General features: G+C 41.0%; 1 protein-coding gene across 10 annotated transcripts in view; it reads right to left on the bottom strand.

The window, feature by feature from the left end:
* LOC125021093 (ryanodine receptor 1-like) overlaps window positions 1-17478 on the bottom strand; it is a 46981-nt gene that overhangs the window by 21607 nt on the left and 7896 nt on the right. For 6 of the 10 annotated variants that reach the window (XM_047606933.1, XM_047606934.1, XM_047606937.1 and 3 more), the window contains exons 17-73: window positions 16963-17081; window positions 16710-16843; window positions 16380-16621; window positions 16088-16280; window positions 15766-15982; window positions 15592-15696; window positions 15403-15506; window positions 15236-15319; window positions 14976-15135; window positions 14760-14907; window positions 14402-14607; window positions 14153-14327; window positions 13857-14065; window positions 13403-13761; window positions 13165-13294; window positions 12778-12938; window positions 12526-12688; window positions 12344-12430; window positions 12002-12228; window positions 11477-11915; window positions 10783-11400; window positions 10492-10692; window positions 10252-10363; window positions 10006-10149; window positions 9575-9848; window positions 9351-9465; window positions 9134-9266; window positions 8938-9032; window positions 8728-8863; window positions 8450-8636; window positions 8247-8358; window positions 8044-8164; window positions 7693-7862; window positions 7389-7609; window positions 7213-7303; window positions 6975-7115; window positions 6727-6890; window positions 6561-6639; window positions 6335-6424; window positions 6107-6247; window positions 5937-6014; window positions 5788-5863; window positions 5588-5711; window positions 5172-5287; window positions 5009-5076; window positions 4794-4915; window positions 4606-4655; window positions 4375-4435; window positions 4167-4293; window positions 3933-4044; window positions 3765-3846; window positions 3543-3673; window positions 3135-3455; window positions 2806-3046; window positions 2617-2704; window positions 2440-2532; window positions 1938-1952 (exon numbers count right to left, since the gene is read on the bottom strand). In XM_047606933.1, the coding sequence (XP_047462889.1) occupies window positions 1938-1952; window positions 2440-2532; window positions 2617-2704; window positions 2806-3046; window positions 3135-3455; window positions 3543-3673; window positions 3765-3846; window positions 3933-4044; window positions 4167-4293; window positions 4375-4435; window positions 4606-4655; window positions 4794-4915; window positions 5009-5076; window positions 5172-5287; window positions 5588-5711; window positions 5788-5863; window positions 5937-6014; window positions 6107-6247; window positions 6335-6424; window positions 6561-6639; window positions 6727-6890; window positions 6975-7115; window positions 7213-7303; window positions 7389-7609; window positions 7693-7862; window positions 8044-8164; window positions 8247-8358; window positions 8450-8636; window positions 8728-8863; window positions 8938-9032; window positions 9134-9266; window positions 9351-9465; window positions 9575-9848; window positions 10006-10149; window positions 10252-10363; window positions 10492-10692; window positions 10783-11400; window positions 11477-11915; window positions 12002-12228; window positions 12344-12430; window positions 12526-12688; window positions 12778-12938; window positions 13165-13294; window positions 13403-13761; window positions 13857-14065; window positions 14153-14327; window positions 14402-14607; window positions 14760-14907; window positions 14976-15135; window positions 15236-15319; window positions 15403-15506; window positions 15592-15696; window positions 15766-15982; window positions 16088-16280; window positions 16380-16621; window positions 16710-16843; window positions 16963-17081 (8912 nt within the window). The remainder of the gene's footprint in view (window positions 1-1937; window positions 1953-2439; window positions 2533-2616; window positions 2705-2805; window positions 3047-3134; window positions 3456-3542; window positions 3674-3764; window positions 3847-3932; window positions 4045-4166; window positions 4294-4374; window positions 4436-4605; window positions 4656-4793; window positions 4916-5008; window positions 5077-5171; window positions 5288-5587; window positions 5712-5787; window positions 5864-5936; window positions 6015-6106; window positions 6248-6334; window positions 6425-6560; window positions 6640-6726; window positions 6891-6974; window positions 7116-7212; window positions 7304-7388; window positions 7610-7692; window positions 7863-8043; window positions 8165-8246; window positions 8359-8449; window positions 8637-8727; window positions 8864-8937; window positions 9033-9133; window positions 9267-9350; window positions 9466-9574; window positions 9849-10005; window positions 10150-10251; window positions 10364-10491; window positions 10693-10782; window positions 11401-11476; window positions 11916-12001; window positions 12229-12343; window positions 12431-12525; window positions 12689-12777; window positions 12939-13164; window positions 13295-13402; window positions 13762-13856; window positions 14066-14152; window positions 14328-14401; window positions 14608-14759; window positions 14908-14975; window positions 15136-15235; window positions 15320-15402; window positions 15507-15591; window positions 15697-15765; window positions 15983-16087; window positions 16281-16379; window positions 16622-16709; window positions 16844-16962; window positions 17082-17478) is intronic. The other 4 variants (XM_047606935.1, XM_047606938.1, XM_047606941.1 and 1 more) reach the window with 1 other exon arrangement.

Here is a 17478-nt window from a genome sequence, read left to right as displayed (position 1 = left end):
GGAGGTAGAGCTGCCTCTGGCAAAGGAGGGCTGAAAGGGTCTTAGACAAAAAAAGTAAATCAGTGAAATTGCATTTAAAACATGCAAACATAAATGTTTCATTCAGGTGAGTGTTCAGTCTATGAACAAGACAGCTAGCTTAAACAAACTAGTTTGGTAAAAATGCAGCCCTTGGTGAAAGATTAAAATATTAGATGAAGTTAAAGACCAAAACCCTTGAAATAAGTGTTAGATATATTAGTTGTAGGCTTTAAAATTCACACATCTACATTAAAACAGTCTATGGGACATGTCCATATTTGCATCATGAACTCCTGTTTTATCCTCTTAGAGTTCAGTCCTTCTGTTATCTGCTCTTTCTGGAGTCCTCCAAAATGTGCAAATGGATTTGAGAGCATATTCTTTGAATGGATTTTGTGACACAGTATGAATGTTTAGTCTATTAAATGCATGCTCTATGAATAGGTAACAGGGTGATTCCATTCGAGCTATATCAGTGGAGACAGTGGGGGCTGACAGTAGAGGACACCTCACAAAAACACAATTGAGTGTGAAGTTACTGCACAGAAAAATAACTGTAAACTCTTTGCAGTACAATATACAGTATACAGGTTGGCACCTAAATGCAGTCCACTGTGGCTCAAATTTATCTTGAAAAAATATTGACTAGATTTTAGAAGTAGGTCTGATCATTAATGACCTAAATCAGAATGAAAGACATAGATTTAGGTTACATAAAGATGAAGTGGATATCCAATCAAATAACACAGTGTGTATGTTATAGAAGAGTAGTTTAGAGGAAACAGGGTGCAACGCATTTTGGGTAATATTACAGATAATAAGTGTGAATTAATGTATTGGTTAGGTTCATAAGCACTTCTAAAGAGAGAACCCAACAACTGTTTAAAGAAATCTGCTTTAATGACATTAAGCATCAAGCCATGTGTTAGTGTGGATACTCAGGACTACTAGTCGAACTAGAGGAACTATTATGCACCACAGCATTTTAAGGGAGGAGAGAAGAAAGAGCACAGAGAAGACTAACGTTGTCGCCTACTGGCAAAAAGCTACATTAAAACAAAGACCTACAGGTCAACCATTCTTCCACGAAAAGAAACAAAAGGCATACTAGAAGACTCCACTATGATCAAAAAGAGCAAACAGGATGATGGCACTCTGCTCTCACTGCCACCTTGGGCTTCGTGTAAAGCCCAGTGCCATGAGCCCAACTCTATAGCTGAGTACTTTCATCAAGCGCCTCCAGACTCCCCCCCTCACACACTGGCAGGACTGGGGATGGCCTGCAGATACGACCTCCACATCTGTCCATTGATCCTTCATGAGTATAATGTGAGTATTTTTCCCTAGAATCTATTCAAAGCAGCTGAATGTATGTGTAATTTTGCACTGGTTAACAGCAATGTAGACGGAAAGTGAACAAATGCAGAAACTCTTTCATTTTATTATAGCAATATTAATGGATCCAACATCCATCTGATGCTCAGTCGAAGAAGCTTCTGGCTAATAATTCAACAAATTCTCAGCCCAGTATCGACTCGTTCTACAGAGCCAGAAACAAAGATGGTGGAAAATGAGCTTAGCGTGTCCAGGTTCTTAGAGACTCATTAAACCTGATTCAATGGACTCTTCTTCATTTACATATGACAGAATGCAAAGTAATTACGTATAAACTGATACAGATGCGTGTACAAAAAAGGATCTGTCACTGCCATTAAGTACATTGTCTTGGATCTTGCCACTCTGGATAAAATGTGCAGATCTTTCTCTGTGAGTTTTTGTGTGAATGATTGAGTGAGTATGAGTAGTTGTATGTGTAGGATCAGATGTGCCAGTGTGCAGGAGAGGTTGATGAAAAGCTCCCCCAAAGTGAGGTGCCATGCGGTCAGCACAGCGGTCGTGCAGAAACAAAGTCTAACCTCAGTGTCCCCGCCCTGGATACCCAGCCGCAACCCAAAAGAAGAGGACAATGGACAGCCAAAGAGAGAATATTGTTAACACAACTGCCTTCCTTCTTTTAGCGAGTTCAAATCAAACCTCAGTAAGTTAAAGCAGGCTTCGTTATCTTTAACCAAGCCCAGTAAACAAAAATATGAAAAAAAAGTAAAAGTAAATTCTTGCCTCAAGCTGTACCTGAATGCATAAGGGCATTTCTGTCAACTTTACTCAGCTACAATCATATAGTTCTATTAGTTTCTATTCTAAGAATAACAGGTTGTTAAATTACCATTAATAATTGAGTAGGGAGGGAAATGTAACATTTTTTTTGAAATAATACCAAAAAATAAGGGGAAAAAAAACAATTTGACAATTTGAACGTTTAAAAATAAAAAATATTCCTCCATTAGAGTACTTGAGTAGCTTGATTCGAGATCTGAGAGTACCAGACTGCTCCACTGGCTCTGCCATTCACTGTCTCACCTTGCTCATTTTGCTCTTGCTGTCAGCAGTGAGGAATGACATGTTATTGATCTCATTCATCACCACAAAGTTCTGCTCCTCTCGCTTGAAGTTCTACAAAAGAGAGAAGAAACAAGTAACATAAAGTAAAGGAAGGGGCCTTTGCTAATATAAGTATTCACAAGGACAAATACTCACGTGAGATTTGGACCAGAAAATAAAGACCTCTCCAACCATACGAAAGAGCTCTTCTGCATCTGGGTCAGGGCATGTCAGCCATCTTGCCCTGTAGCAGAACAAATTATTTTAATTTGATTAATAAGTCAATACAAAGCAGGATTGTGGTGTAAAACATTTAAAGTAATGGTGTTTATAAGATTACTGTACCTGTTGTTGTCCACATAGCGAATAAGTAGTGGGTAGAGAGCATACAAGTCTCTGCAGAGTACAGCAAACTCATCACGTATAGTGCCATCTTCCTCATCCCCCTCTGACTTCCCTTCCATCCGCAAATGGTCCTCCTCAGCCACCACCTTTGAGGTGCGTTTCTTCAGCTTCTCCATTGTTGGGATGAAGTGGGACTTGAGCATTTCTGGTTTCGCCCTGCTGACAATGGGCTGGGAAAACACTAGCAGAGAAAACAGAAGTTGTCAAAACACTTGGTCAAAAACTCCCTCAAATGTACAAGATGACACATTAAGTTTAGAAGTGCTCACCAGCCAACCTCTTCATCCAGGAGGCCTCATCAATACCGAGGTTGTTGACAACAATTCTCATGATGCTGCCTAGCAGCTGATTAAGGTGTTCTGAAGTGACCTCAGTACAGAGTCTGCCCTCCATTTCAGGAAAGTTTTCAAATCCTCTCTCCCACCAGCGAGGCAGGTAGTTACACAGCATGGGCAAAGTGATTTCAATCACATGAGGCATTTCAGTATAACGAGCACCTGACTCTGCCAAGTCTCCAATCTCCTTCAGCAGAGCATCCAGCTCCGGAATGTCTGGACATAATTCCTGCACCTCGCTAGGAAGGCCCAAGACTTTAGCATTCACAAAAGAAAAAGAAAATTCAGAAACAAAACTTTTCTAGATAAAAAACAAATTTGAGGGAAGGGCATCACACTCACTGGCTCTCTCCCTGGGTGTCTTTGTTGTATACACAGAGAAAGCGTTGAATTCATTTAGTTGGGGCTCTAAATAGGCGACTGGCATAGCTGCTGCAAGGTGAGCCAAGCATTCTCCAAGAGCTGGCCTCTGTCTGTAAATATAAAGGACAAGAGCAACAATTGCTACCAAGTGCTAAGTTCTAAGTTAATTTATATCTCATAATGTGTTTGAATGTGTGTTACCTCTCCACATGCGGATTCTTGACAGTTCCTAGAGAGTAGATGCTGCACATGATGCGATAGCAAGACATCTGTAGATCATCCACTGTATGTGAGCAACAGAAACAGATTAAGCAGTGTCAGGTAAATTAATAATCAAACATGTCAAACAGAAAACATCAGAGAACTCACACATGACATCATCTCCAAACTGGTGCTGCGCGATGTGATCAAACAGGGAGGTGAGCACTGGGAGCAGGGCAATGGTAGTGTAGTTAATGTTCTGGGAGACACCTTTCACTTGCTTGAAAGAAGAGAGGGAGCACATATTTGTGAACATGAATAATATATTCACATTCTTGTGTTTAATTATTGTCAACTGTCTGCGACAGAAATATGTGAAAGGCCATTTCAAATATTATATACCTGGTTGCCTTTGGATACTTTCCCCAGTTTGAGATTCTCTACCATCTTCTCTATATCATCAGCAGCACTCTCAAAGAATGACCGCAGCCCTGCTTTCACAATTTCAGGCCCAGACTTCATGACTGTCCTAATAAAGCAAAGGAGGATGATGACCATTTAAAATACAAAAAGTAATTCATTTTTATAGTGTTTTTGAAGCATACTAAACCTTGCATCCAACGACCGTGCCAGAATGTGAAGACAGTTTACAATTCCAGAAGCATCTGTTCCTGTACACACAAATACAACTTTCATAGACCTTACACACTCTATATACACATACAACAAGGGATCTAAACTGGCTCTAACCTGTGTCTTGCAAAATACATGAACATATAAGAAACAAAGAAAATAGTAAAAAGATTCAGAAAGAATTGTTGTTGAGAAACTGATGTCTTACCAAACAGAGAAACTCTGTGCCTCACCAAAGCAGACATTTTACAGAAGATACTACGAAGAGAAGGAAAAGAAAAGGAAAGAAAAGAAGACAGGGAAAAAAATGCTAAAAAAACACGAAGCGTGATAAATAAAAAGAATACACAAAAAACATATGAATGCCATGTCTACAGTATATAAGTAATAGATTACCTTGCAATCATCTCTTTCTCTTTATTGGAAGAATGGCCACCACTGCCCAGAACTTTTGCAGGGGTTGATAAGAAGTAGAGGCAGTGATTTTTGAAATACTGGTTGATTAAAGGCATCAGGATCTAAGAGGGACATTGTTTCTACAGTTAGTGCAACAATGAATACAGGGTGAGTGTAAATGTTGTTCCCATGTAAGCTTTACACAATAGCCTCACCTTGGCAAAGAATTTGATTTCTTGCTCATGAGGAGACTTTTCCACTCTTCCACTGCTCACCACAGCTTCTGTTACACAATTGCACAATATGGTAACAAAGATGCACTTACGTTACACCAACACAATTCTATCAAATTTGTTTTACATCTTTGCTGCTCTGTACCAAGATGAGCAATGAACTCCTGGGCAATTTCCATCCATTTCAGTAGCTTCTGCAGGAAACCGTAAGCGAATCTCTTCTCAATGGATGATATATCAGACTCCATGTCTTTCAAGCCCCTAAGGTCAAACAGAGGTTAAACAGAGTCTGATATTAGTATTTGTTGGTCACCATAAAACAGAATTTTAGGAGGGATCTATGATGACAGTTTAAAATTAGACCCTTTATAGTGACAGAAATTTGGTATCAGTGTGGTACCTTGAAGACAACTGTTGTTCTCTAATCACTTAAATAGATATGTGTAATTTAAATAAAGAAGTGACCTGAGGAATTCTTCTTAGGCCACACCATTGAAATTAAACAACACAATCTGCTGGAAATTTAAATGAAAAATTATTTCTGTATGAGTGCAATATTACCTTGTGACAGCATATCCATTAAGTTGCAGGAACTTCAGCAACTCATAGGCTTTCTCTCTATCTCGAGCCTTTTCTTTTGCTGTCAGAGTATCATAGGGCACCAGCAGAGGATGCGTTCCACCTCCTACATGAACAGAAGCACAACCAATGCTGTTGGCAAAAGCCTGACTTCACATATTCCTTCCTTAAAAAACTCTTACCTTTGGTTTGCAGCTCCATCTTTTTCTTTCGTCCCCAGGTGTTATGGTAATTTTCTGCCAGTTGCTCTGCCATTGACTGTGAACACATATATGAATATTAGTCATATGCAAGGATTGCAGTTGAGAGTGTCAGATATTTACTGCCATACTTGGAGATCTCTTGAAAGAGCCATGTGTGAGACATCAATGGGCTGTGGGCTGTAGCCATGACTTGGGTCATAGGTTGCCTTAAAAAGAAATATCATTATATAAAATACAATAAATAACACTGTTGTGATGAGGTTATTAAGTGTTAACAGTTTTTCCAACTGCTTTATACCTGAGCAGTCTGTGAGATCTTTCGTGATGCTGCCTTCTTTTTGTCTGACTCCTCCTCCTCTCTAGCTTTCTCTATGTTCCATTCCCATGCAATCATGGCTTTGATTGACTCTTTGATTGGCCAACGGTAGATCTCTTTGTCCTTGAAAAACATCATCGTAATCAGAAGCAGAACCAGATGATGTAAAAGTATTACACGATTCAGTGTACAGTGTTGCTGGGAACCTACCTTCTCCGAGAAGGTTTTGTATGGTCTGAGCATTGGATGGGATTTTGCATTTTCATCCAGCACCTCACCGTATGACCAGTTATTCTGGATCTGAAACACAGATGCATACATATAGAGCCATCATATCCAGTGCATAATATATAGCTATATGAAACTAACCCAACATGTTGGGTTATGTTTTCTTTTATTTTTTTGTGATTACAATGAGAGGAAGCCAAAGTTCTACCTTCTCAAAGGCCCATTTATCATGTGTATATTCAGCATATTTGTTGATGAAGGGATCCAGCCTCTCTGGAATGATAGTGCTATGGTTGGGAGAAGAAGTGGAGCATTTAGTATTTTGCTTCAATAATTGAACCCAAAGATAGGCATTATGACAATAATCTTCTCACTTTGTGGTCTCTACTGGTTTAGGATCAAAGTTTCCCTCTGCATCTACTGACGCCTTCTTCTCTGTTTTGGATGAGTAGCTGGCATCCACATAGTCAGGAGGAATGGCTCCAGCAATGGAACAGATGCATGGCATTGAAATTTTGAAAATTTCAGCATCAAATTTCTGAAATCACAAGGGCCAAACATTAAAATATGCCAATACAGCATGTAATAAATAAGAAAAATATGTACAATGTAAGCACCCCACCTTGTGTGCTAGTGATTCAAAGATCCCCCAAAACAATTTGCGGGTCAGATGCAATTCCTCTTCTGACGCGACTCCAAAGTTGGCCCAACCATTAGGAAGGCAATAATACTTCCAACAACGCTCATAGTGATTGGTCAAAAGCTGAAGGAGAAAAAAATTGAAAATAAAATTTTAATCCCAGAAGCACAACTGAAATCAAAGGAAAGTTTGACTTAACTATGTTTGAAGGTTCTCATACCTTCAGTGGCATTTTTGCATACTCATTGAGAATGGGCACATCAAACACCAGACGTCTGAGCAGGTGTTGTAGCATTGATGGTCGTAGATGCCTGAAAGAAGAAGAAGCTAAGCACTGCTGTGTAACTGATGACATTAAATGATATGAAAGGCCTTCTAAAATGATGTTGATCTCACTTGCACAAAGCCATGAGACACTCTTCAATAATGTCTCTTTGGGCTTTAGTGAAGGCTCTTCCACGAGACAGCCGGTAGATTGTGTGCAACATAGAGTCGATCATTATGGCTCTGTGGTCACTGCCAGCAAACAGTGGTGCACACTTGGTGATGAGCGGCAACACAGCTGAACACAGGTAACGGTTTAAAGCAAGAGCCATCTCTGTTGTGCTGAAAGCAACCTGTTGGCAACAAAATATGGCAGTTAATTAATTTGCTGTGCACTTCACCAGTTCGCAGACTGTGTAAACAGTTTGTGGCACACCGTGTCCAGAGATGCTGCAGCCCTCATGTCAGGCAGAAAGCCCACTTCCAGCACATGGAGAAGGAAATCCTGATTGTCAATACCGTAAACTCTGTCAAGGAACAGCACCATGGGAGCTTTGTGATCTGGCACAAAACTAGCTGACATCTTTGGCTCTATGATGCTGTTGTCTAAGCACAACATAAGAAAAACACATAACATAAGAAATCATTAACGTGTAACTTAGACAGAAGCAATCTATTAGCACAGAGTTTTGTAGAGTACACAGACAGAATATACAGTACATTGATTACATGAATAAATATTGATTAGGGCTCATAACAAATTCCATATAGCTTCCCAAGTGTTTACCTTTTCCAAAAGTGGGAATCTGAACAGGAAGACTGATGACTCCCACCAGATCCTCAATAGGGACTAGAGACCTCAGAATGGCCCTGATCCTCAGAGCCTCACCCTTACCAGCCTGTATCAACTGTGAAGACAAAAATATTGTGCATTTATGTACAATCAAACCTGGTAGATAAGTCGAGTATAGAAGCTAGAAAACAACTTACATGCATCTCCGGAGCACAGCGTCCAAGCAAGTCAATAAGAGCAGAGTAGAAGGACATGATGGCATTTCCCAGGTGCACCCTGTTCTCCTCATGTTGTTCCTCTCCCCCGAACCTACCAAAAAGGTTGGCTTTAAATTTGTCTACTAATGCAATATTGGAGCAGATCATTAGAAGACATTTAAACCAAAACCAAGGAGCCTTACATGGGAAAACGTCTGTCTTTCTTAACACTAGGTCCATCCCTTGCAGGGTCTTCTGATATTTTAATGGCCTCCTCTATTGCAGCCAGAAGACCATTACCACCCTCTCCTCTCAGGGCTGGACCAAAGCACTCAGGTCTACGAATGAGGAGACGGACCACAACATTGGCATTTTCCTCTACGCTTTCTCCTGAAGGAGCGAAAGAAAAAAGTTACTGATTTAGTAAAAATGTTAGCCTTAGAATGAAATATTGTTGTGTGAAGTAAATAAATAATCGGACCATTCACAAATACTGCAAAACGCAAAAAGTCAAGGTATTTCTCTCCACCACAAGGATTCCAGCCAATGTCAGGGTAGCCTTTAGCCAGTAGCATTGGACAGCTCTGAAGTCCACATCCTGCTAAATACTTCACCACCTGGAGAGATATCACTTTAGTCAAGTTTTGTATAAATGTGTACTGTGTTTGCACATGTGTAAACTGTGTTTTACCATTTCTAGGTCCTGTTCTTGAAGAGCCAATGCCAGCTCGTTATTGTCTATACAAGAGGCTGCAGCCACATCCAACGGTGTGGAGCCACGCATACCTAAAGAATACCCCACAATGTCACCACTTTATTACAGTTTACATATGCTCATATAGATGTACAACACCAAGAAAATGCTGGATCTCAGCAAAGACAATCACCTAGGCCAATGCCACTGTTCTGGAGAAGGTAGCTGAGATGGTCAAACATGGAGCGCTGATTTTGGCGACTGATGCGACAGAAATAGCAGAGAAAACGACAACAGTTTGTCACCACTCGAGGAAATCTGATCTCCTGTTGGAAAAAAAGGGCATATTACAAATGTAAAGATATTGGATTTGTCTTATTTTCACCATTTGTCTATTCCTGCAAATATACCTTTGAATCTCCGCCACCCAGTACATTAACCATGACCTCCATGACAGTTTCATGCATGCCCAGAGCTCGCATCAAGTTTGGGTGCTGGTAGAAAACTTTGTTACTCATGATGTTCCTAAGGATGACAAAAATTTAATTAAATTAAATTAGCTCCTGTCAACTTAAATAATCAAAGAATTTGTCTCAATTCAGTATTGTCTGGATAAATGTATTCTTATACTAACCCTATGCTTTGGATCATAAGCCTCTCCTCTTCTGGACCCATCTGGACGATAAGCAGAGAGCGGATCTGACCCAAGCACTCAAGGAGGTCCATAGTGTCTTGAATTGAGACTGCATTAATGGTGTAGGCCTTGGGAAGGGCACGCATGAGCTCACCCAGTCCATCATACTGCCTGTGAAGGAGGCTGAACATCATCCGCACAAGCTCAGGATTCTGGATGAATGACTCTTGGGCCCAGTGGATCATAGTATGGGAAATCAGCTCTTGCAATGTGCCTAGTAAACCGGAAGGAAACGGAAAGTGAGATTACTTAGGGTGCAGAATAAAAGGGGTTTTGCTTCAAAACAACAATAATACTCACATCTAACTTTGCCTAACTTTAAGAGTTGTATGTGAGGTAAAATTAAATTTATTTAACTGCATATGACTCACTTGGTTTTTTATCTTCTTGTGGCTCAACCTCCAGCTCGACCTTCTTCTCACGGAATCTTTTCACCTTTTCCAGCATACGGAGCAGTCGTCCACGGAGAGAATTATCCACTTCTTCTTCCTGTTCTTCTTCTTCAATATGGACACCTGAGAGAGGAGTAATAAAAACTTAAAAACTTGTATTTTACCAGGTCATCTGCACTATATTGTTTAAAAACTGATCTTTGGGTAAGCCAGATGAAAACTGACCACAGTGAGCAAGCAGAACATTATGAAACATCAGCAGAGATTCGCGGACTTCATCAGGAACAGGACACTCTTCATCCTCAGTACAGTTCTTGAAGTTCATGAGCATGTTGACCTGCACAACAGTCAGAAGAAATAAAAGCTTGGAAGCTGTTTTTTATGTTATGGATTTTTTTTATTTGTATTACACATAAATAGTTTACCAATCAACAAATATAACCTATTCTCTTTGCATGCATTTACCTGCTCCTGTGGAGGGGAACGAAATTCCCGTGTCTTGCGTGCTGTCTCTGCAGCACTCATGGTGAAGGCCAGCATAAGTTCATTGTAGCGTTGTCTCTGGTTGGACTGTATCTGACAAACAAATCTATCTGAAAATGCTGTGATGGCCTCTACCCTGTGACGTAGTTCACAGTCACAGAAATACTGCAGTAAAGTACACATCTGAAAAAGAAAAGAAAACATTAATAACAGGAGACACTGAGCATATAATCAGAAAAAATATGTTTTGACCAGCATTCATTCATTCAATACCTGTAGTTTCACAGACTCGGGAAGCTTCATCTGGAACAGTCCTTGCTCTAGATGCTCTTCTTTAGCTTCCCCAACTGTTTCCACAGCCTTTACCTCCTTCTCTGTTTCCTCAGCTCCTTTCTCGCCATTTATTGGGTCTGTCTCCTCCACTGTTTCACTGTGTGGCATGACTGATTCTGTCTCCTCTAATCCTTGCTCTTCCTCCATTTCTTCCTCAATTTCTTCCTCCTCCTCCTCCTCCTCCTCTTCCTCCTCACCCAACCCATGATCCTCAAATTCCTCTTCTTCTTCTTCTGCTCCTTCTGCCACGGCTCCCTGCTCTTCTTCTTTGACTGCCGCTACTTTTAGGGGTGCTTTTTGGTTCATCTCTTCCTTTGTCTTAGCATTTTCTTCAGTTGGTTCCTCTTCCTTCTTACCACTAAAGACTGTGGGTTCTATCATCTTCAGGATGTGTGTGACATCTTCATCATCAAATACACCCATTATGAGAAGGGTACTGATGAGCTTTAGGATTGGAACGAAATGAAACTCAACGCTGCCTCCCACAGGATCTCTCATGGCTTGACCACCATCTTGTACTGCTTCAATCAGCATGTTCAGTGCCTTGGTCTTTAACACCTGGGAATACAAGGAAATATGTGATTACTAGTGAACTCATGGGTTCACTTTAATTAGTAAAATTGCTCAATCTCACCTGTAAGGGAATGGCTGGACTCAGTGTGTAAATGTCTGGATCTGTTCCCACAAACCCAGTCGAGGAGAAATGGAGTTTGGGACGCAGACATGTGGTGAGGCCAACACCGGGCAAAGCATGAGATTTGTCAGAGTACAAAGTGATACTGCGAGTTTCATCTGTCATTGGAACTATAAACTCCTTGTTGGTTCCCAGGCGATTCCTTTTAGCAGATTCCAGGTGCATACTAATGAGTAGGTCATAGAAGCCACTCCTCATTGGTCCAGGTAGGTAGGTGTTTTCTATGGCATAGAAGAGCTGGGATTCATCCACGTGGCTACACAAAGCATGTGCCACGCGGTTGTTTCCAAGGGCACACACCGAGCCATACAGCTTCAGAGTATGGTAGTGGAACTTCAGTAAGTCCATTCGCTCAGACAGTTCCAGGATGTCAATACACCTAGGGATTCAAGGGATTCATTTAGCATGAAAATCAAAAAATCTCCTTTCTAACAATCCAAAATATAAATGCAGAGTGACATAGACCTGTTCTCCTCAGGGATGTGAAGCGCCATCATAGTAAGTGGCTCCTGGCACTGTACAGTCCAGCCCAGTCTCTCACTAAGTCGCCCTGTTTCTGGAGCCAGGAAGTTGTTGGGCATTCGGCTCCAGATGACTGGAGTTAACATCTGGACATCCAGTCTAGGGGGACACTGGGGGACAGGGTTTTTGCGTTCACTCCGGAACATGGCAGCTGAGATTGGCTTGATGTTCTGGCAAGACAAGGAAAGCAGGAGAGGACAAGTTATATATGAGAAGTTGGTTACAAAGCAATTTAATAATGTTTTCTTGATTTCGAATTAGTGTGAACTCTCCCTGGAGGCTGACCTTGAGCTTTCCTAGTTCAAACTGAATCATGTTTTGACTGGTGGGAAGAACAAAGACTGCTGGAAACAGTTTTGTGTTTGGCTCGACCTGAAAAAAAAAAAAAAGACAAGAAAGCATTGCTGTCATACATAACCAGAACTGCATGAGGTATAGTAAGAAGATTAGACTGAAGCTTATCTAACCTGGTAAAATGTGTTGATTTCTTTTCCATTTGCTGTGAAAGTCATTAGTCCTGTGTCCAAATCGATAAGGCAGCCAATCACAAAATCCTCCTGACTGACTCGGGTCTGTTGGGAGCTGCTAAATTCCCCTCCAGATACCATGTAGCAGTTGCTGCGTTTTATACTAAAACCCAGAAGGACCAAGAAACCAATTATTTAAGCATTTTATTCTATTTTAAACGGAATCCCAAATTTTGTCTATGAGTAACGTACCTGTCATGAATATTGCCTTTATCGTCACCTACGGTGACAGTTACATTTCTCACTTTGCTAATGTCAAAATGAGGATCATACTGGTGATAGTCAGGCGTTATCCAACCCACCCACACACTACCTGGCTCCTGTCCTGCAAACACTCGCACTGAGTAATAGTACTGGAAAAGGAGAGAGGCGGGTGTGAAATAAAAATTAGTTTCATGTTAAAGTACAATCTGAACAATTCTGTAATAAAGGTAATAGTATTATATATTGTATTATGTATTATATGTATATGTTTATGATGGCATCTTGACAGCATGAGCACTGCAGAGCATGAATGTGGTTACACGGTTATGGATACGATAACCATATAATTAAAAGTTATATAAGTAACAGTCATACTGTAGTGGTATTGAGGATGATGTCGATGTCATCCCTGTCATCTGGTACTACATCTTCCACTAAGCGGGGCATGGTGGGAACAACAGGTGGTGGAGTTATCAATGCAGCCTTCTTAGCCTTGAAAAGGAAACTGTAAATAACAGCAGCAATTACTCAGAATGTATTAATATGTTAATGTAGTATCCAAGCTATAGCCTTCTAAAATCACATAGCTCTTTTCTCAAGTAACGTTACTTACCCTTTCTTCTTGCTTTTTTCAGTGGAAGCATCCTTCTCATTCTCTCCATTTTTGTTGGTGGGTGTCTCTTTGGGCACGGATGGTTCTTTTTTCTCCTCCTCCTGTTCTTTGCGAGTAGCTGACTTCTTGAGTATTTCAAAGTCAGAGTCTGGGTCCACCTCCACCACCTCATCCTCAGGGATGGTGAGAGCACGAGTAAGAAGAGTGGTGCCCGCTGGGACTTTGAAAGTCTCATGGAATTCAACCGGCATGCTGAGTCTGAAGAAGAGCAGATCTGTCTTGGCATTCTGAGATCCATATGTCTTGTGGGTCACTTTGAGACAAGGGGCGGTTTCCACAGTCCCATCAACCCGTGATACCTAGAGCATGAATGCATGAATGGGGTCAGGTGGTAATCTAGAAAACATTTACTTTAAATATTGTGATGAAATATAATGCATGTGACACACAATACCTCAATATGTGGATGGTCAGTAGGCACAATGATGAACTGAGGAAGGCTCTTGCTGAACCACATTGTAATGTCTCTTTTCATGTTGATAGCAAAAGGCTCAAATCCCTCCTGCAGACCACAGATTGTAAAGTAGCGAAGACTGCTGACATTCTGGCCCAGGTTGATCCTGCCAATCTGGGACAGTCCCAGACTGCACACAGGTATGAAACCTAGGGGTTTTTGATGCATGAATGAAGACTAAGAAACCCAAACCTATGAGCTGAACATCACTTACTATCACTTTCAAGTGTACTTACCCTCTCCTATCTCAATATCCTTAAAGGCCATCTCTGAGCCTGAGTCACTGATCAACATTTCTCCATTCAGTGTAAACATGATGTTCATCTCTGTGAGGTCAATCATGCAACCGACCACATCACCAGATTGCCACTGACGGCCAAATGGCTCGTTTCCCACATGCCAACGTTGCGCCTAAAAATAATTATTCATTATTACAGGGGCTTCATCATTCTTCACAAGGAATATTTATTAGGTCTGGCCCCTACCTTGAAGCCATTGAAGACATAGGCCAAGTCATCTGCACCAAGTTCAGTGTCTGCATGAACACTGGGCCTGGCCCAGCCCACCCTCATCTCTCCAACTGTCACTGCCTCAAACTCAAAGTACCACTTCCCCTGAGTGACAGCATAAGATTTCTCTGCTCTGAATACTCTGATTTTATCTCCACGGCTGCAGCCAGATCCATGCCCACCTACATTAACACAAACACAATTATACAGTATAATATACAATAAATACTTGGCTCTGTGACAAGCTTGTAGACTTATTAGCTTTGATATATATCTTCTCAAATAAATAAAATCAGATTTGACGAGATTCCTGTGTATGCAGGTGACAACTTACTGCTCTCCTGATCAGGTGGTTCTATGTTGTAACCATATCCGATGAGAGTGCGAACAGCAGCACAAACTGTGTCTCTGTTGGTCTTTTTAGTCTTCTCATCCAACAAGTTGTAAGGAACCAAACGGGGATTGCGCTTGTTCAATATATCCTATACAATAAAATTAGTTTTTAGTTTTTAATGTCATCGTATCAACCTCACCATAAAAATTATAGTACCTGCACAATACTGTATGTCCAGCCCTGCCGAACACGGTCTCTTGCCCACACATTATGTCCATTTTCTGCTAGTCTCTCCACTAGAGTGTTCTGATTAGGAGTGAGCTTGACATGATTGAGATCCAGAGGAGCAGGCTTGTATCCATTACTTTGTATGTACCTAATGAAAATGCTTTGTGATCAGAATGGGTCTGGGGGCACAGGTTATAGTATACATAATAAAAGAAAATTAATCAATAAGATCATTTTTTTAAACTCACGTTTTGGGGAGCTTGGACCTTTTCAGATTTTCTTCTGCTTTCTCGTCTCCCATTCCTACATGACAGCCTAGTGCCAGCAGAGTCCTTGCAAATCAATCACATGAGGGATTAGAAAAACAAAGAGAAAAAAGAGCAATGCTTTTAATTAAACATAGACTCTGACGTACTTTAGTGTCTCTCCTGACATTGCTAAATTGTAGTTCTTCTCTGGTTCCGGCAGGCTCTGGAAATCCACCAGGCAGGGGTGCAGCTTCTTATTGTCATCACGAAACTTAAAAAGTTAAGTGCAAAGAAAATTGCTAGTGAGCACAGTAACATTGTCTGAGGAAAAGAAAACCAACGCTGAGAACACTCACTGGTCCAAATGTCCACCCTTGTTCAATGCGAGTAACAGCCCACAACTCATGGCTGTTTTCTGCAAGCTTCTCTCGAATTCGCTCCAAATGTGGAGGAAGCACAATCTAAAAAGATAAAAAATAATCAGTGTAGTATATAAGATGAAAGTGAAAGCAGATGGAACAGGTGTTTACCTGTATAGTGTCCACAGGGCAAGGAGTGAAGGCTGTATGTGAAAGGGACTGAGTTGGACCCAGCAGATTGCGGATGCCATCAAAGTCCTGCTTATATTCCTTGATGGGCTCAATCCGCAAACGATCTCTGGGCAGCACTGCTTCATAGCATGGCGCATAGCCTGGAGGTGGGAGGAACTTGAAATCTCCATGACGCCCTCCGAGAAGAAATCGCAACCTTGTATATGAAACATCAATTTGACATAAGTCTTTTCAAAACCTTTTGCCATAAAACTCCCGCACAAGAAAATATGAATTAGATTTTTTTTTCATGATGCCCTACCGAACGCCAGCAGAGAAACTGACAACTGGAAAGAAGAGCCCATCCAGGTTAAAGTTCTCAAACATTCCTTGAACTGGATGCCCATTGATACGGAAGGAAATGCTCGGCACACTGAGATCCAAACAGCAGCTGACCACATCCTCCGCGGCCAAGATGTGCTGATTGGGGGTAGCAACATGACGTGGGACACGTCCTACAGACACATAGAACATTTTGTGAACATACTTAAAATCCGTCAATTTAAGTAAAATATAATCCATGCGGCAAGTTCATTTTCTAAACTTGAGCTTACCTGACCAGAGGTGAAGCCCATCAAAACCGTAAGAGTAGAGATCATCACCGACTCCGTTACTCCCCCATCCTTCCCCCCCACCAGGGTAAGGACTGAAGCCCTCTGTCAGAGCCCAACCTACACGCAGGTGATATGGCTGAGCTGTAAGGAATGGCTCCACGTGGTCCACCATTATCTCAAAATACCATTTCTTGTACTGAGTGGATCCTTCACAAGTCCCAAGAAAAATGTTGGGTCTCATGCTAAAAAGAATAAAAAAGAAAAAGTCAACTCAGAGGAGCTTTTTGACTTACCAGCCCTCCTCACAGAACTGACACAACTGACACAAACCTGGTTACATAGTTGATGATGTTGGTTTGAAGTAGGAGGTCACGGCCTGGGAGTAGATTCTCTGTGATGAGGTTCTGATTTGACCTTACAGCCACTCCATTGCACACACACAGAGAGCAGAGCACATCCAAGACCTGACAGGAAAGGGCAGGAATTAACAAAGATTGATGTATTTTAGGTATTAAACATATCTACTGCAATTATCTCAGGCAGATTTGTACATGCTCAGCAAACACTATCACATGTTCCTGACCTTGTGATTGCGTCCATGTTTATCCAGCAGGGAAATTATGGATTTGATGTGATTCTCCTGGATAATGTTCAGCACCTCTGGACTCTCAATCAGAACACAATACAGCACCTCCAGGATTCCTGTCAAGAAAAATATACTGTATAACACATTCTGTGAAACAACAACAGGGACACACTACAAATATAGTAAAACTGAATTTTCTTGAGACAATTTGTATTGATTCCCCCTATATAAATACATTTGAATTGAAATTGAACTGAACTGAATGCTAAGCAGTCTACAAGGAAAAAATAAAAATTGTATTGAGACAGTCTTTACAAAGTATCTGTTGCAAGAATATTCAACACTGCATTTTTCAGATGCTCTCGTCATTTTGACTGCCCATGTATGCCATTTTTACCATGACATTGGATACTATTAACTGATAGTAGTGAGGAATACACATCTAAAGCCATGTATCTACAGTTAGTCTAATTCACAGTATAAAGAGCAAGCAGTTGTGCATTGTATATTTAA

The sequence above is a fragment of the Mugil cephalus genome, chromosome 15 (genome assembly GCF_022458985.1).
Source record: "Mugil cephalus isolate CIBA_MC_2020 chromosome 15, CIBA_Mcephalus_1.1, whole genome shotgun sequence".
NCBI classification, from domain to species: Eukaryota; Metazoa; Chordata; class Actinopteri; order Mugiliformes; family Mugilidae; genus Mugil; species Mugil cephalus.
This window is presented reverse-complemented; position numbering and strand designations above follow the sequence as displayed.